This window comes from Haliotis cracherodii, unplaced genomic scaffold (assembly GCF_022045235.1).
Source record: "Haliotis cracherodii isolate W230 unplaced genomic scaffold, xgHalCrac1.p SCAF_6, whole genome shotgun sequence".
Classification (NCBI taxonomy): Eukaryota; Metazoa; Mollusca; class Gastropoda; order Lepetellida; family Haliotidae; genus Haliotis; species Haliotis cracherodii.
The window spans coordinates 52,806,922-52,824,152 of NW_027266319.1; the positions used below are offsets into that span (position 1 = coordinate 52,806,922).

A 17,231-nucleotide genomic window follows, 5' to 3' on the forward strand; every position below is an offset into this window, starting at 1 on the left:
TGTCCATCAGGTATGCACTGTCTCGTCACCTGTTGAAGTACGAGGCGATCTACCCTGAGTCCTCCATCCCCCTCGGCTACATCCGGAGTGAGCCTATCTACGCGAGAGAGTGTGTTCACACTGTAAGTATTGGGTGTCTTGTCGCTTCTTTGAGGGAGCACAGGATTTATCTAGGATTTCAAATAAAGTTCTCAAGTCCTCTTAGGGGGCACGGGTGGCCCAGCCGTCTAAGACGCCGCGATTCGCTGTGCAGAGTTGCGTCCCTTGGGCACGCCAGAAACCTATGAATGTGGGTTCAAAACCCGGTTAACCCCAATTATGTTTCTAGGTTTTCAGCACCATACCCCTGCTCTTGGGTTTTAACCGAAATGGTAAATGTCTGAGACCTGCATCACTTCGGGCTTTCCTCCCACATTAAGCTGACACGCCGCGATATAACTGGAATACTATTAAAAGCGGCGTTAAACCCAACTCACCCCCTTAAGTCTTCTTAAATTAAACATTGCGATTAATGCACTAATGTAATGCTTAATATTAAACCTCCATTGCTGTTTATTGGACCTGTTATCAGTGAAATATGAGTCACCTCTGCTAAGCTGTACATTAGCCATGGCAATAATAGCTTGGTATTTTTATGTGGGAATTTTTACATATGTTTGCAAATAATTGCAAATAATTGCCTGTCCCACTGTTGGTGACGGGTTAATTCCACCAAAGACGTGTGAAATACAAAGTAGACCCATCCTGTAGAGCTGTGATGAGTCCAAATTTACTACCCGGGTACCCAACCCCCTATTATCCAACCCTACCTGGGTACACACTGTAGGTCTCGAAGATAGGTACAAAATGTCCAAATGGGAATTGTTTTACAGACCCCTGGCAAAAACCTTTCAGATACATGTAGAAGGTCTGATCATAGATTCATTTTTGCCACGGCAATGGTCAAACTATTCCATTCAGACAGTTTGACCATAGCCTTGGCAAGAATGTATTTAGATATACATGTAAAATGATCTAGCCGTGTATATACTAAAGTTGACAGATGCTTTATCTTTATTTAAAACTATGAAAGTCAGAAGGAATACGTTAATAGAAATGTGAATATATGTGACTTGTGTTCACAGCTTCATTCCCGGGAGAACTGGCTGAAAGAGGGAAGAGCTGTTCGGGTAAGAATGTCGCTGATTGGTCATTTTAAATGTGCATATCAGTCTTTTTCAATCTTATTTCAAAAATGTCATTTCCAGCCTTGTATATTCAGTGTTATGTTATGCTTTCATGAACACTGGATTGGTGAGTCTGGTTGGTGAGATGAGGCAAGGTGAAATGGGGTTTAACATTGTGTCCAAGATTATTGCACTTTTATAGTGACATGCAAGCACGTGTGTATGTGGCTACTTGTACTAGTCCGGACTGATGCTGATTTATAGTGCTAGCTCACTGAGGCACTATGTCGCAGTTTAACATGAATACCCCACTCAGACACAGTATACTGACTCCGAGTCGACCAGTCCTTGTTTTAGCCCCTTAATGCCGATCGCCAGACAGGGCAACAACAAGTACCATCTTTTAACGTCTTTTGGTATGACGTGGTCGGGGATCGAACCCCGGACTGCTCTCCGGGCGGATGTTCTACCACTAGACCACGGAGGCGGCTGAGCCTGGTTGGCTTCAGACTGGAACTATTTGCCTGCAACAATGTATTTTATCTACATCGACAACACATGTGGAAAGATTTCAAACCTTACTGTCCATAAATATGTAAAGTTGCATGTCAGTATCTTCAAAAATAGAGATATAGCAAACCACATCGCACCACAATACTTAATATCAGTCCTGGGTGTACCAACCTTCCACTTGACACTTAGACAGCAAAATACCAACCTGGATCGAGCATCTAGATATCGCAGTAACCACATCAACAATGGACACCAGAGGTTTCGAATCAACACACACACACAGTGGCCTTGACCTTGGGGTCAAATCCTGGAACCTGGAGTCAGTACCATGTACAGATTGTAGATAAAACAAATCGCAACAAAATGCAAGGTCGAATCTTTTATTTAGGTTTTCACAAGTACAATGTAACTCCAAAACAGCCAACTTAAGGCTAAAAAAAATAATAGTGGTTCTCAGGCACTGTCCGCATCATCAGAAAGTCTGCAGCATGTTTTGTTTATATTTCCATTTCGCAAACAAAATATAAAAATCGTAATACTTGAAAACAATGTGATCCAATATGGCACGCACTTACTTCCCTTTACATGGCGGCAATAGGAGTTTGCATACTTATTTATGTAAGGGTCCCTTTTCCTTTTAGTTGAGAAGGAAAATGACCTCTCGTTTACTGCCCTTCTCCGTTACAATAATCCAAATAATTGTTTCACCTTCATCAGTTGGAAAAAATATAGGTTCCCTAGGAACATAAACTATTTATATTAAGTGATACATTCACACTTCTACACTCCAACAAGCTCATGTTTATAACATATATAATGATCTTTTATGTTATGAAATTGCATGATCATGATTTGATCTTTATAAATCTTATTCTTCAATGATAAAGTTTACATTATCAGTGGTAAGTCATAATTATTCAAGGTAATTCAAAATAATCATGTTTTTAGAAATATTTTTCGTTACTTCATGGCCTGCCTTACTTGTTCTATTTCAGCTGGGTGAACAAACATATAAAAATGTCAAATCGAGGAAGAGATGGGTGAGTATTGCATATATACTACTCAAAAGAAGTTGAGATACACAATCCTTTCATATTACTATCCGTCATGGCATGGTAATCTGTCATGGCATGGTAATCTGTCATGGCATGGTAATCTGTCATGGCATGGTAATCTGTCATGGCATGGTAATCTGTCATGGCATGGTAATCTGTCATGGCATGACAGGTTAACTATAGTAATATGAAAGCATCGGGTGATCTTTAACTTCTTTGAGTAGTATATTATTGGATAGAAAATATGAATAAGGGCCCAGCCAATGGATGTTCTTGGCACAGCTTGGTCTTGAAGCAGTCGCCGAAAAATATTACCTAGCTGTTTCTAACAAAAGTCCAGTGCCTAAGTAATACTGTTTAGTAAGCCAGCAATCATTTGTGACAGTGTGAAGACACAATACTAATTGGTTTACTGATGTTGTTTAAAAATGTTGGGTTAGTGGTTTAAAAAAAAAAGTTCCACACATGTTGTCTTATATTCCATTTATGTTATGAGCTTTAAGGATGGACATATGGCCTATTTCATGATGGGCCTATGGCCTATTTCATGATGGGCTTAAGGCCTATTTCATGATGGGCCTGTGGCCTATTTCACGATGGGCCTATGTCCTATTTCATGATGGGCCTATGGCCTATTTCATGATGGGCCTATGGCCTATTTCATGATGGGCCTATGTCCTATTTCAAGATGGGCCTACGTCCTATTTCATTATGGCCTATTTCATGATGGGCCTATGTCCTATTTCATGATGGGCCTATGTCCTATTTCATGATGGGCCTATGTCCTATTTCAAGATGGGCCTATTTTCTATTTCATGATGGGCCTATGTCCTATTTCATGATGGGCCTATGTCCTATTTCATGATGGGCCTGTGGCCTATTTCACGATGGGCCTATGGCCTATTTCACGATGGGCTTAAGGCCTATTTCATGATTGGCTTAAGGCCTATTTCAAGATGGGCCTATGACCTATTTTAAGATGGGCCATATGTCCTATTTCATGATGAGCCTATGTCCTATTTCATTATGGGCTTAAGGCCTATTTCATGATGGGCCTATTTACAGACTTGGCAAAAAGAATAAAAACAACTCTCCAGATGTCCCATGTAATATATTTTCTCCCTCCCTTTTTTACTTCCCCCTTCTGTTGCGCTGCTTATGTGATTGTCACACTGTCATCTCTTGTTTAGAAACAAAAGCAACCAAAGGAAGATCCTGATGCCCTTGACCTTGAGCTGTTTGGACTGTGGCAGACGGAGATCTACATCCCTCCTCCTGCTGTTGACGTAGGTTCTCAAACTGTCAGCTCATAACGTTTCTCCCATTTGTCTTGATTTCTGCAAAAGAAATATTTCCATGTGTTCATTTTCAAAATCTAATCTCATCTGTATTTTATTGAGCCATGCTACCAGTATGCTGTGTTTCTGCAGGGCAAGATTCAGCGGAACGAGTACGGGAACATTGAGCTGTTCAAGCCGTGGATGTTGCCGGGGGGAACAGTGCACCTGCAAGGTAGTTGTCCTCATAGCTGATGTATATCACTGACAATATCTTTGAGAATAACCTGTGAAGATCCGGGGTAGAATAGGTCTTCAGCAAACCATGCTTGTTGTCCTGTAGAATAACCTGTGAAGATCCGGTGTAGAATAGGTCTTCAGCAAACCATGCTTGTTGTCCTTTAGAATAACCTGTGAAGATCCGGGGTAGAATAGGTCTTCAGCAAACCATGCTTGTTGTAAGAGGCGACTAATGGGATTGGGTGGTCTGGTTGTTGATTTGGTTGATGCATGTCATCGTATCCCAATTGCGTGGATCTATACTCATGATGTCAAATACTGGATTGTCTGGTCCAGACTTGACTATTTTCAGACTGCTGCCATATAGCAGGAATATTGCTGAGTGCGTTGTTAAACAACCAACAGTCAATCAATGTATGAGAATAGGACAACATATTAGTGATGGAAATTTAAAAACAGAATACGTACAGTGTTAAACTAATCATTAAAGTCTTTGTGAAAATCACATCATTTAGCTGTTGAACATGTTGTGGTGTCATGTTGTGATAGAAAGGTCATGTTTCAATACATGATATAATATGTGAAAAATCAAACTAGACATGTCAGGATGATTTGACATATGAGACGATTTGAGACAGTTCGTGAAACGTACTTTTCATTCAGTTTTATGTGTTATATATATAAATGGATGTATTGTTTTGTATCGATACATGACTTACATAGGCTTGGTATCAGTTTATTGTTTGTTGTCCAGGATTCCCAGCTCTGAACAGAGTGGCGAAGAAGCTGAACCTGGACGTGGCGCCGGCCATGGTGGGCTGGGACACTCACTGTGGCTTCGCTCATCCTCTGTGAGTTGAGAGAAGAAATTAAGAATGGAACAGTTTCTATTATTATAACTGCTGTTGCTGTGTGCCAAAATATTTTGTCTGGGTGTTAGTTTGTTGATGCAGGATTGGTGTATGATGTTAGTTTGTTGATGCAGGATTGATGTACGACATAAGTTTGTTGTGTTCTGGATTGATGTTCAATCCTGCACACAACAAACTAACGTTGTACATCAATCCTGCATCAACAAACTAACACCAAATATCAAATGTCGTACATCAATCCTGCACACAACAAACTAATGTCGTACATCAAATGTTGAAGTTGAAGCAGGATTGACCATGGGTGTTGTATTTTTTATGCAGGATTGACGGCAGGTGTTATTGTATTTTTTATGCAGGATTGACGGCAGGTGTTATTGTATTTTTTATGCAGGATTGACGGCAGGTGTTATTGTATTTTTTATGCAGGATTGACGGCAGGTGTTATTGTATTTTTCATGAAGGATTGACGGCAGGTGTTATTGTATTTTTTATGCAGGTTTGACGGCAGGTGTTATTGTATTTTTCATGAAGGATTGACGGCAGGTGTTATTGTATTTTTTATGCAGGATTGACGGCTCGTGTTATTGTATTTTTTATGCAGGATTGACGGCTGGGTTGTGTGTGAGGAACACAAGGACATCCTGATCGCTGCGTGGGACGAGGACCAGGAGATACAGAAGCAGAGGGAGATGGAGGTACATGGCTCTCAGATATGTGCCAGGATGTGCTCAACCCTCACTCACTCAGTTGGTGTCCTGCTTTGTCCGTGACAAGGATTTGCAGGCAGCAACCTGACAGCTAACCACAGTATTCTAGCATTCCAGTTATATCACGGCATGTCAGCTTAGTGTGGGATGAGAAATCCCGACGTGATGCATGTCTCAGGTGTAAACCACTTTTGTGCTTACAAGCCTAGAAACATTAGGGGACTCACGATCAAAGGTTTCTGGCGTGCCTCAAGGATGCAACTCTGCACAATGAATTGTGGCATCATAGGAGACTGGGCCATGCATGCCTCCTTCAACATATTCTTGCTTTTTTCCACAAGCTTCAGTTTCCGGCTAACTTGCAGACTGCTCTAACCAAAACACATCTGTCACAATGTATACTACTCAAAAGAAGTTAAGGATCACCTGATTCTTTGATATTACAATAGTTAATCTCTCATGCCATGACAGATTAACATTACCAATATGAAAGAATCGGATGATCCTTAACTTCTTTTAAATAGTATATTTGGCGCCATGCGTGGCCCAGTTGCTTGTCAACTATGCTTGTCGAAAGAGGCGACTAACAGGATTTGGCGGCCAGGCTCGCTGACTTGGTTGCTGCATGTCATCGTATCCCAATTGCGTAGATCAATGCTCATGATGTCAGTCACTAGATTGTCTGGTCCAGACTCGATTCTTTACAGACCCCCACCATATAGCTGGACTATTGCTGTAAACAATAACTATAAACAACAAACAAGGATCAGTTGTCTGAGGCACTGAAAATCACTCTGCATTGGTGCACCATGTAGGTTCGCAAAAAACTAAAGAGCATGGTTACAAATCCAAGATTCTGTTTGTCAATACCACACCGGTGATCTTAAACCTGATTTCAAACCTGACATCAAGCTGACTTGATGTAATTAATGTTTGTATCGGTAGCTTGCTTTTTGTTCTTGCACCTGGTCACTTGCCCTCTGTGTATGAGGTGTATTGGTTGATATCAGTTATAAGATTTTCATCATGTCTGCCTCGGTACCATTCTCTGCGTCATGTCCTTCTAATGACCCCAGTGCATACAAAGGACCTGTGAATAGAATAGGGTAGAATAGGTCTTCAGCAACCCATGCTTGCCGTAAAAGGTGACTAACGGGATCGGGTGGTCAGACTCACCAACTTGGTTGATGCATGTCATCAATCCCAATTGCATGGATCGATGCTCATGATGTCAATCACTGGATTGTCTGGTCCACACTCGGTTATTTATAGACCGCCCTTATAGGTGGAATATTGCAGAGTGCAGCGTTAACAAACAAACAAACAAAAACATACAGACAAAGGAAATAGCTTCTGTATTTCTTTACTTGAGGAATGACACCATTAACTTCCTTTTACTAGACATTCATGCTTTGTGTGAATCACATCCATTCACAGTTCATGTACACAGGTACCTTGAACATTTTGGACCCGTGAAGATCCGGGGTAGAATAGATCTTCAGCAACCCATCCTTGCCGTAAAAGGCGACTATGCTTGTCGTAAAAGGCGACTTACGGGATCGGGTGATCAGGCTCGCTGACTTGGTTGACACATGTCATCGATCTCAATTGCATGGATTGATGCTCATGATATCAATCACTGGATTGTCTGGTCCAGACTCGATTATTTACGGACTGACGTCATACAGCTGGAATATTGCTGAGTGCGGCGTTAAACCACAAACAAACAAACCAACTTGAACATTTTGTCTGCAAAAAGTAATATAAAAACATGTCTCCTGCCTAACTTTGGATGAAAATCTAATACTTGATATAATGTGGCCTTGCTAAGATGTTGTACTAAATGACTGTATCATGTATGTCAACAGAAAAGGGAGAAGCGAGCCCTTGGAAACTGGAAACTGTTGACACGATCCCTGCTTATCAGAGAGAGGCTGAAAAAACGCTTCGATCTGCAGGTGAGTCAGATAAAAAAAAATTAACAATTTGATGGAAAATTACCTCAAATATGACAATGATATAATAAGTTCCTGTAGCGTTGAAAACTGTCACTAACTGATCGAACCTGTAGGGTTTCTGGGTTTGCATATAGGTCAACCTGTCCTCATCATTAGAGGCCATTAAATGGATTGGGTGGTCAGACTCGATGACTGGGTGATTACATGTCATTGTATCTCATTTGCATGGATAGAACTCAATCACTTGATTCTCTGGCCTGTATCAAGAAATTAATCTTAAGATTAATTCTTAAGAGATGGTAGAGTGTCTGCCTGGAGAGCAGAAAGTCGGGGGTTTGTGAATATGTCCAGTATTCATGGTGAATAGATAATAACATTGATCATTTGCATTTAGAGGATTACACTTACTCGTCTAACAATACTTTTAACCTCTTCATCAGTGACCTGACCCACATTTGTATGTGCGTTATAGGGAATTTCTTGCTTTTGATTCCATTCAAAGCAGTGGCAAGTTTAGTTTCATGAAGATACCAAATGATATTATTCAATTAAACTGCTATCTCCCCATTCTATATGATACCTCGAGTATTGGTGTTGTTTGAGGATTAGTTTAACAGTTCAAGGGCAGGGCTACTCACATTCATTTTGTGATACATTTTAGGCGGGGGATAGACACTCACATTAATTTGTTGACAGATTAATCCGCAGCAACAGAAACTGGCACTTGTCCTATAGTCCTTGCCAAACTGCCCAATAGTTAAGGTACTATAAGGACTAGCAGAAATGTGTCACTTTTAGGGGTTTCTATGTTCTGATTATGAGGACTAGTGAACTAAAAATGTTGAATTTCATGATTTACTAATCTGTATTGTGAAGATGTTTCATGCAATATTTGTCAATGTTTTGTTGCTAGGATACAAACCCCGAGGAGGTGGAGGTGGAGGAGGACAAGGATGATGAGGAGAAGGGGGGAAAGGGGGAGAAGGCAATGGACGTCATTCAGTCGTGGCCGGCAAACAGGCAGAAGGGGAAGCACAAAAAACACCATCCCCCATCTGAAACCATGGAAACCATGTGATCAGTGTGGAACTATCAGTGAGATACAAGCAGCTGTGGCTTCAGGGTCATGGCGACCCGGTGACACAACCCACTGAAATGTGGAAACTTCCAAGTCATTTGAAGATGAACTTCGACCTTATATTCAGGGTGTTGCCAGTTTTACAACTGTCCATGCTTTAAACTATTTCAGCGATTCAGCTCATCAACACATTCCTCCTTCCCCTGCTGAAGCTGACACGATAAGCTGAACAATATGTTTCGGACATTATTAACCTGGGGAAATCAACCAAGTGATGCGAGTCTTGATAATCTGACCAACACATGCCCACTGTTATTGTACATATTTTTTTACTTGGCTGGCTCAAGTCGGAATACTGTATTCTGAAAATTCATTCAACCAGCCTCACATAATTTCTCTTAAGGATTTTGCTAGTCTTTGTTGAGACGATTTAAATATTTTGTTTTAAATCTGGGAGACACGGATGGCCCAGATGGCCCAGGAGCCGCGATTCGCTGTGCAGCATTGCGTCCCGTGGGCACGCCAGAAACCCATGATTGTGGTTTCGAATCCTGGTTCGCCCCGATTATGTTCTAGGTTTGTTAGCACCATACCCGTGCTTGTGGGTTTCACCGAAGTGGTAAACGTCTGAGACTTGTATAACTTGGGCTTTCCTCCCACATTAAGCTGACACACCATGATATAACTGGAATAATGTTAAAAGTGGCGCTAAACTTTTAAATCTGAATGATTTAATCTAACTTTCCAATTGGAAAAAGAAGAGCATTCTCATGGGCAAAGGACCTTCATAAGCTACCATCACTACTGATCCACCCTATAGGGCCTCTGGGGAAGAAGAGGTCCCAAGTACCCCATGCTGGTTGTGAGAGCTGATTGAGAGGAACGGGTGGTCAGTTTCGGTGATCAGTGATTTTGTTGATGGTGTGTCGTGCCCTGATGGACTGTTGCTCATGTTTTCAGTCACTGGTTTGCCTGATCCAGACCTGAATATTTACAGGGAGCAATTTTAAAGAGAGACTATGCTTCATGGTCCCATTTTCAGTCTTGGCGCATACTTTGTCAGAGGGGGCACGGGTGGCCCAGTCGTCTAAGGCGCCATGATTCACTGTGCAGAGTTGCGTCCCTTGGGCACGCCAGAAACCTATGATTGTGGGTTCGAATCCCGATTCGCCCTGATTATGTTTCTAGGCTTGTCAGCACCATACCCCTGCTCGTGGGTTTCACCGAAGTGGTAAACGTCTGACACCTGCATCACTTCGGGTTTTCCTCCCACATTAAGCTGACATGCCGTGATATAACTGTAATGCTGTTAAGAGCGGCGTTAAACCCAACTCACTCACTCACACTTTGTCAGACATGGGTATTATCAGACCAAGGAACCAAGGGAGGCAACTCACTCTGTACAGCGAGTTGCCAAACAGTGTCACAAGAAATTATGAGAATCTTTATGACTGAAATTATCTCATCTCATCATCATCCATTAAGTGCTAACTGTTATTTTATATATGGCATCATTATACACAATGATCAGTTTTGTAACAATTGTCATTCCAAATAGGGAAATAGTCTAGAAGACTTTTATACTGAAAATAAGTCAGTGACTACATTGACAATGGTAATAAAAAAAAATACACAAATGTGTCACTTCTGTTTTATTTGTTTTCCTGAATTACAGATTCCTGTTTTCTCAGATGGTGAAGTAAGTGAGTGAGTGAGTGAGTGAGTGAGTGAGTGAGTGAGTGAGTGAAAGCTATTTCACCTCCCCCTGGAACAGACCACCTGCGTGGGTAGTGGATAGAGTGTCTACATGGAGACCACATCAATGGTGTAGTGGATAGTGTCTACATGGAGACCGCCTCCGTGGTGTAGTGGATAGAGCGTCTGCCCAGAGAGGACGATAGACTTGAGTCAGTATACTGTGTCTGGGTGGGGTATCCATGTTAAAGTGTGGCATGGTATCTCAGTGAGCCAGCACAATAGAACCATATGAGTCCTGACTAGTGCAAGAAGACACACTCACACATGCATGCTTGACACTATATAAGTTGATAAGTTTGGAGGCAAAATGTACCCCATTTCACCTCCCTCTCTTTCGACCACTATCTTCCTAAGAAGGAAAGGCACAAACCCCAAGCCTGGTTCAAGTTTACAGAAGAAAGATTGAAGGTCTTTCAGAGTAGTTCCAGAAACTCAACCTTTAAATGATGCACAAATGAGCAAAACAAATGTCAAAACCATTGTTGAAATTGTTTAAATTTTCTGAAATTGTGCAGTCTTAAATTTTGGACAACCAGTGAAACAGATGATTCTTTCATAATTCTGTTGATGATGTCAGACACACTTTTTGATCTACCATAACACCATGTTCCAAATAGTTCCGGGGCAGTCGGGTAGCCTAGTGGTTAAAGCGTTCTCTCATGACGCTGAAGACTCGGGTTTGAATCCCGACATGGGTACAATGTGTGAAGCCCATTTCTGGTGTCCCCCGCCTTGATATTGCTGGAATATTGCTAAAAGCGGCGTAAAACTAACTGTACTCACTCACTCAGAGTGGTTCCAGAAAATTTAGCTTATAGTTGGTTTCAAGTTTGAATGCAAAGTAAATTAAAAAGGACTTGTCAACAGTCCCTGCATTACCACTGACTAAGTACAGTGTGCAGTGGATTAAGGGCACACTTGCAGATCTCGACCTGCCAGTTATCTTTGGAAGGTACACCATACTATTTCAGTGTTTGGTGCAGGATGTTTGTTAGCTCACCTGACTGAAAGTCGAGTGAGCTGATGTCATGTCCTGTTTGTCCTACGTACATCATAAACATGGCAGAAACCAATGAAGCGGATACTTCACATGCTTGTTCCACCTGGTCAACAGGTTGGAATCCCATTTTCAATGTGGTTGCCAGAGAAGCCTTCTTACAAAAGCTATTTGTGGCCATCACCCGGTCAATATGTTAATGATCTAGTCAGTACTTAGGACACATGTTCTATATTTGCAACTGTTGTATTTTTTTACAATTAGTCTTAAAAAAAATAAAAGAATTGGATCTCAGGCAGGCAATGGCTTTTGAAAATATAGTGAGAGCAGGGTTTTTCTTGTTTTTTTTGGGTGGGAGGGTTGTTTAAACTAGTATGTAACCAAATAAACAGTTGTGTACAATCAACCTGGGAGAGGGCCTCCCTACATAAATGTTTTCCTTGATGAGTCAAAAACTGGAATACAGAATTTTACCACCGTTGGACTTGCAATATTTAAGGATATTTTTTTTTTTTTTAAATGGAAATGAAAATGAAACGTGGCAAACTTTAAGATGATGCGGGCGGTGCCTGAGAACCAAGATTATTTTCTTTTTTAGCCATATATATTTTCTATTTGCACCTGTGGCTCCAGTCGGTCAAACCCGCAAAAAGGAAAAAAGCTTGTGCAGTCACTGTGACCATGCACTCCACAAAAAACGGAAGAGAAATCAAACAGACTAATCATAATTTAATACATTTTCAAGGTTTTTCAGTCCACATATTCACAATTCACAACTGAATCTCACACAGCACTATGCAGCTTATATCAACATCTCATGACCTTACACTATGACTGATGGACACTTGAAACATACAGTCAACATGTCAAATATCACTTTCACTAACATACATAATTATAGTCTGCGGTATCAATCTTGCAAATGTGGAAATTAACCTTCCAGTAAATGTGAATTTCAGGTGAACCATATGTTTTGTTTGTTGTTTAACACCGCACTCAGCAATATTCCAGCTATATGACGGCGGTCTGTAAATAATCGAGCCTGGACCACACAATCCAGTGATTGACAACAGGAGCACAATTGGGATCGATGACATGCATCAACCAAGTCAGCGAGCCTGACTACCCGATCCCGTTAGTCGCCTCTTACAACAAGCATAGTCACCTTTTACGGCAAGCATGGGTTACTGAAGACCAATTCTATCCCAGAATCTTCACGGGCCAAACCATATGTACAAAAGCGTACAATGACATGACCTGCCCAGATCTTGACCTGGTCTCTGCCCTAAGATGACTAAGAAACTGTACGAGGCTGTGGTCAACTGCTAGTCCAACAAATGAGGAGCTTGTGTTCCTCTGCCAACCTTGGAGGGCTTCCTGTTCAGAGACAAACCATCAGAGGGCATCTTTGATAGACCAACCCTCTGTAGGCCTATGTTTCTAAATACCAACCAACCCAAGGCCTTTTTTTAAAGGCACATATCACCTAAATCCACTGAATTCACAGTCTAAACTGTAAGTCGGTCTTTAGGGGTAACAATCACAATCACCATGCCCTTGTTAACAAACAAGTTCCGTAGCAGCTAAAACACTCCCCCAGTGTTCATAAAAACTCTTCCTAAGGGGCCTCCTTTCATGACCATGTCCTCTAAGTTCAACCCCAATGTAGTATATGTCCCAAACAATAATTATTCAAAATTACGAAACAGTCGGACAAAGTTTTTCTGAGGTGTGAAATTGAAAGTTCACAGTGAATGCTAACATCAACTCTACTGATCATGACCATAAACCGAAAGTAATTTTTAATAATCTACTTTACATTCCTCCAAATGGAACACTTCACCATGGTAACCCTGATTATTGACAGATTAAATCAAGTGTTGATACTATGTGTTTTACGTTACCTAAAGACATGAAACAGTTTATGGATAACAACTACCTTATATTTTTTATAATGAAGAAAAAAAGTTACCAACAAAAATTTAATGTCTTCATGTTCTTCCAACTTCTAGATGTCCATCAAAGTCTTTGAATAATGATATCAGTAGATGTCAGCTCTTGGACTTTTCCAAAGCAATCTTCTTCCTTTCTTTCTCAATCCAAACGTCCATATCCTGTGAAAAAAACACAATCAGTGACAAGAAAATCAGTCTGTCAAACTGTGAGGTCACACTTTTATATTTTTAGGTAACAGTATTTTTCTTACAATCAATTTGACCTGCATCACTTCAGGCTTTCCTCCCACATTAAGCTGACAAACCATAATAGAAGTGGAATACTGTTAACAGCGGCGTTAAACCCAACTCACTCACAATTGGGTTGGTCAAAATAAAAATAAATTTGTGTGCTTTATAGTTTTGGGTTTCATTTGGCATGAAGTTGTTTGGGTTGGGTGGCAGTTGCCAGGAACTACATGCAATAAGTTTGCATAACTATAATTTTCTTAATATCAAACTAAACCAGCGGTCAGGGGAACGAACATTTCTATTTCATTTCATAATTGTGGTGTTCAGCTATGGTTTGTGAAAATTGAGAAAAATAAAAAAAATAAAAAAAATTGGATTTCTTGTTCATTGGACATGATGGATGAGCTGCCTCGTTTTCCTAGTCTAAACATCATGAGGGGGGCACAGGTGGCCCAGTCGTCTGAGGCGCCGAGATTCGCTGTGCAGAGTTGCGTCCCTTGGGCACGCCAGAAACCTATGATTGTAGGTTTGTACCCCAGTTCGCCCTGATTATGTTTCTAGGTTTGTCAGCATTATACCCATGCTCGAGGGTTTCACCGAAATGGTAAACGTCTGAGACCTGCATCACTTCGGGCTTTTCTCCCACATTAAGCTGACACGCCGTGATATAACTGGAATACTGTTAAAAGCGGCGTTAAACCCAACTCACTCACTCACTAAACATCATGATGGTAATTCTGTTGCCTTTAATAAGATCATATGCTGTGCCTCCAATATATCTGAACTATTCCTTCAGGACGTCTAGCACCATGCCTTACCAAGTCTTACACTATGTATACCTACATCCAACGGCCGATACAGCAGGTGGACTGTCTGAGACCCAGCAAACATGGACAACATGGCCGCTGCTGTGAAGCGCAGATACCGGCCCCAGGTCACTCCAGCAGGCATGATGGGAACCGGTACCGATGTGCAGCTGACCACCTAAGACGAGGCTTCCTCGAGCTCTAGGGCTTTTCTGACTGCTTGTTTTCTCTTGTATACAGAATCTGAAACCAACAGAACACTTTTCAGATATTCTTGCCAATACTAAGAATGAAAAAATATAGTTAAGCATGTGGCTTTTAGCTTGAGCCACTTGTCTTAAGCTGGGGTCTAGTCTTTCTTTTTGTCTAATAAAAGTCTAAATTGTACTGGAAATGAGAAAAGTGTTTGCAAATACTAGCAAAAACAGAAGCAGCTCCAGAAATCATTTCATATACTACCCACCTTCACTCATGTCTTGAGGTGAAATGATACACGATATGTTTTTTTCTGTATCAATACAAGACAATGCACTTGCTAAAAACAATGCTAAAATATACTTGTTTTAACGGATAAATTTTGAGTGTCTACACTGTCTTGATACAAAATTTTTAATATTGATACTAAATTGATAATTCATTGCCACAAAAACATTTGCAGGTCTCAGACGTTTACCAGATTCGTGAAACCCACAAGCATGGGTATGGTGGTGACAAGCATTGAAACATTACCAGGTCAAATTGAGATTCGAACCCATGACCATAAGTTTCTGGCATGCCCAAGGGACATAACTCTGTATAGTGACCTGCTGCCCCTTAGACAACTGCCCCCATCCCTACCCCCCACCCTCCAATGTGCCCCCATTATGATGGACAATGACAAGTCAGAACATTTAATTCTTAACATTCAATGGATCATCCTAGTTCCTATAACATAAAGTCATTAATTGCAGGTCTGGATAGAAAAAGTTCTATCTCTACAAATACAGAATGCTGATTTTGTTCTCAATCGATACTGCACTTTCTAATCAATAACACCACTAAGGAACACTGATGTCTAATGCAAGGCGACGTTGAAAGGAAGTCCTTTGCCTCCAGCTACATTAAAGGGCAAGTATAGTTAAAACAGTTAATTCAGATTTTGTTAGATACAGATACATGAAGTCATTTTCTTAGGAGACAAAAAGCAAAACATTCGTCATCTTCCTGTGGCAAGAGAGTTAACTGACTTTAAAAGTCCAGTTTCCACCCTTGCCGAACTAGGCTGGAATAACTGGGCTCGATCGTAACGCCACCAGTGGCTATTACACATTATGTCCCTTCTAAGCCTCTCTGAAGGACCAATGAGATTCCACCTCTCGTATCACTTGCGTTTGCTTCACACAAAATGGTTGCGTCTGGTCAGGACGATCTAAACGATAATCAATATCTATGTTGTGATAAAACGGGTCTTACATCGCAAAATGCATCAAATCATGTGAGCACCTTGATTAAAAACATGAGAAGATTTTGAAAATATCTGCTGACAACGAGTTAGCGGTGCACATGCTTTGCAAATCCTGCAATCGACCGAAATCTGCAGGACAGTTTAAGAACCGGATTTCAATTTCGGTGTGCGATTTTGATTGGACTATGCATAGACTCGTTAGTCCAGCCAAAATGTAACTCCATAATACCAGCCTGGTTCGGCAAGGGTGGAAACTGGACTTTTATAGTCAGGTAACTCTCTTACCTCGGGAAGATGAACATTCGTAGAAAGTTCAAGTGTAAGGGATGAAATCACATGTTCTGTAATTGCCTTTCAAAACGAATATATTTGGGGGCGTGGTAGACTTGGGTGCAGCATCCATCTAGTGATATACGGATATGTCAGGAAGCGGTCAGCCACAACTCAAACATCAGTCAAGAACAAATTTGAGGATGAGAGGGTCCTTTTTTACATTTTGAATGGATTGATATAAGTTCATTTCAAGATACAGAAACAAGACATGCTCATCTGAATACGTTGCTCACTTGTGTGCTGTAAATGTAGAAGTATCAATGCTCGATGGGATAAGAAAGTTTGCCTGATGCAACCTTCTTTGGAGCTGTCATCAGATCTTTCCCGCATTGGACCAAAAGATCTGATTTTAAATAGACATGGCCTAACATATATCAGGTGTCGGTTGAGCCATATCATATCACCCATGGGGTATACATGGTATAGAAACAAGAACGGAGAAAAATGAGACAACTTCGATATTTCTCATTTTACAGAAGGACATGTTCTACATTATCCCCATCCTCATCTTTTTTGAGCCCCCAAAACAATACGTTACCATCCATTTAATAATGAAATCAAGGTAGACACTTCAAAGCTAACTGGAGACAGCAAAATGTTCCCTACTTGACGCTAAAGTTCTTTTACAAATCAAGCTACACAATGTAAGATATTTAATAAATAATGAAAACACACCTCAAAACATACTTTTTCACCATTGCACATTTTAATCAAACTTGATCTGATGATACTTTTGCGTCAGATAAACTGTATCAAAGACGTATGTACATGTATATGTATCTATATACGTATTTGATTGTATGCACTGCTAATGTATCGGCTGATGTTTGTAAACTTCCTG

General features: G+C 40.8%; 1 protein-coding gene across 1 annotated transcript in view; it reads left to right on the forward strand.

Moving 5' to 3' along the window:
* LOC139445042 (DNA repair protein complementing XP-C cells-like) overlaps nt 1–10,371 on the forward strand; it is a 30,911-nt gene extending 20,540 nt beyond the window's left edge. Inside the window, exons 14-22 of the mRNA XM_071226104.1 lie at nt 11–122; nt 1,125–1,169; nt 2,675–2,719; nt 3,925–4,020; nt 4,165–4,246; nt 5,006–5,102; nt 5,725–5,818; nt 7,699–7,788; nt 8,702–10,371. Of these exons, the coding sequence (XP_071082205.1) occupies nt 11–122; nt 1,125–1,169; nt 2,675–2,719; nt 3,925–4,020; nt 4,165–4,246; nt 5,006–5,102; nt 5,725–5,818; nt 7,699–7,788; nt 8,702–8,866 (826 nt within the window). The 3' untranslated portion in view covers nt 8,867–10,371. The remainder of the gene's footprint in view (nt 1–10; nt 123–1,124; nt 1,170–2,674; nt 2,720–3,924; nt 4,021–4,164; nt 4,247–5,005; nt 5,103–5,724; nt 5,819–7,698; nt 7,789–8,701) is intronic.
* The last annotated feature ends 6,860 nt before the right edge of the window (nt 10,372–17,231 follow it).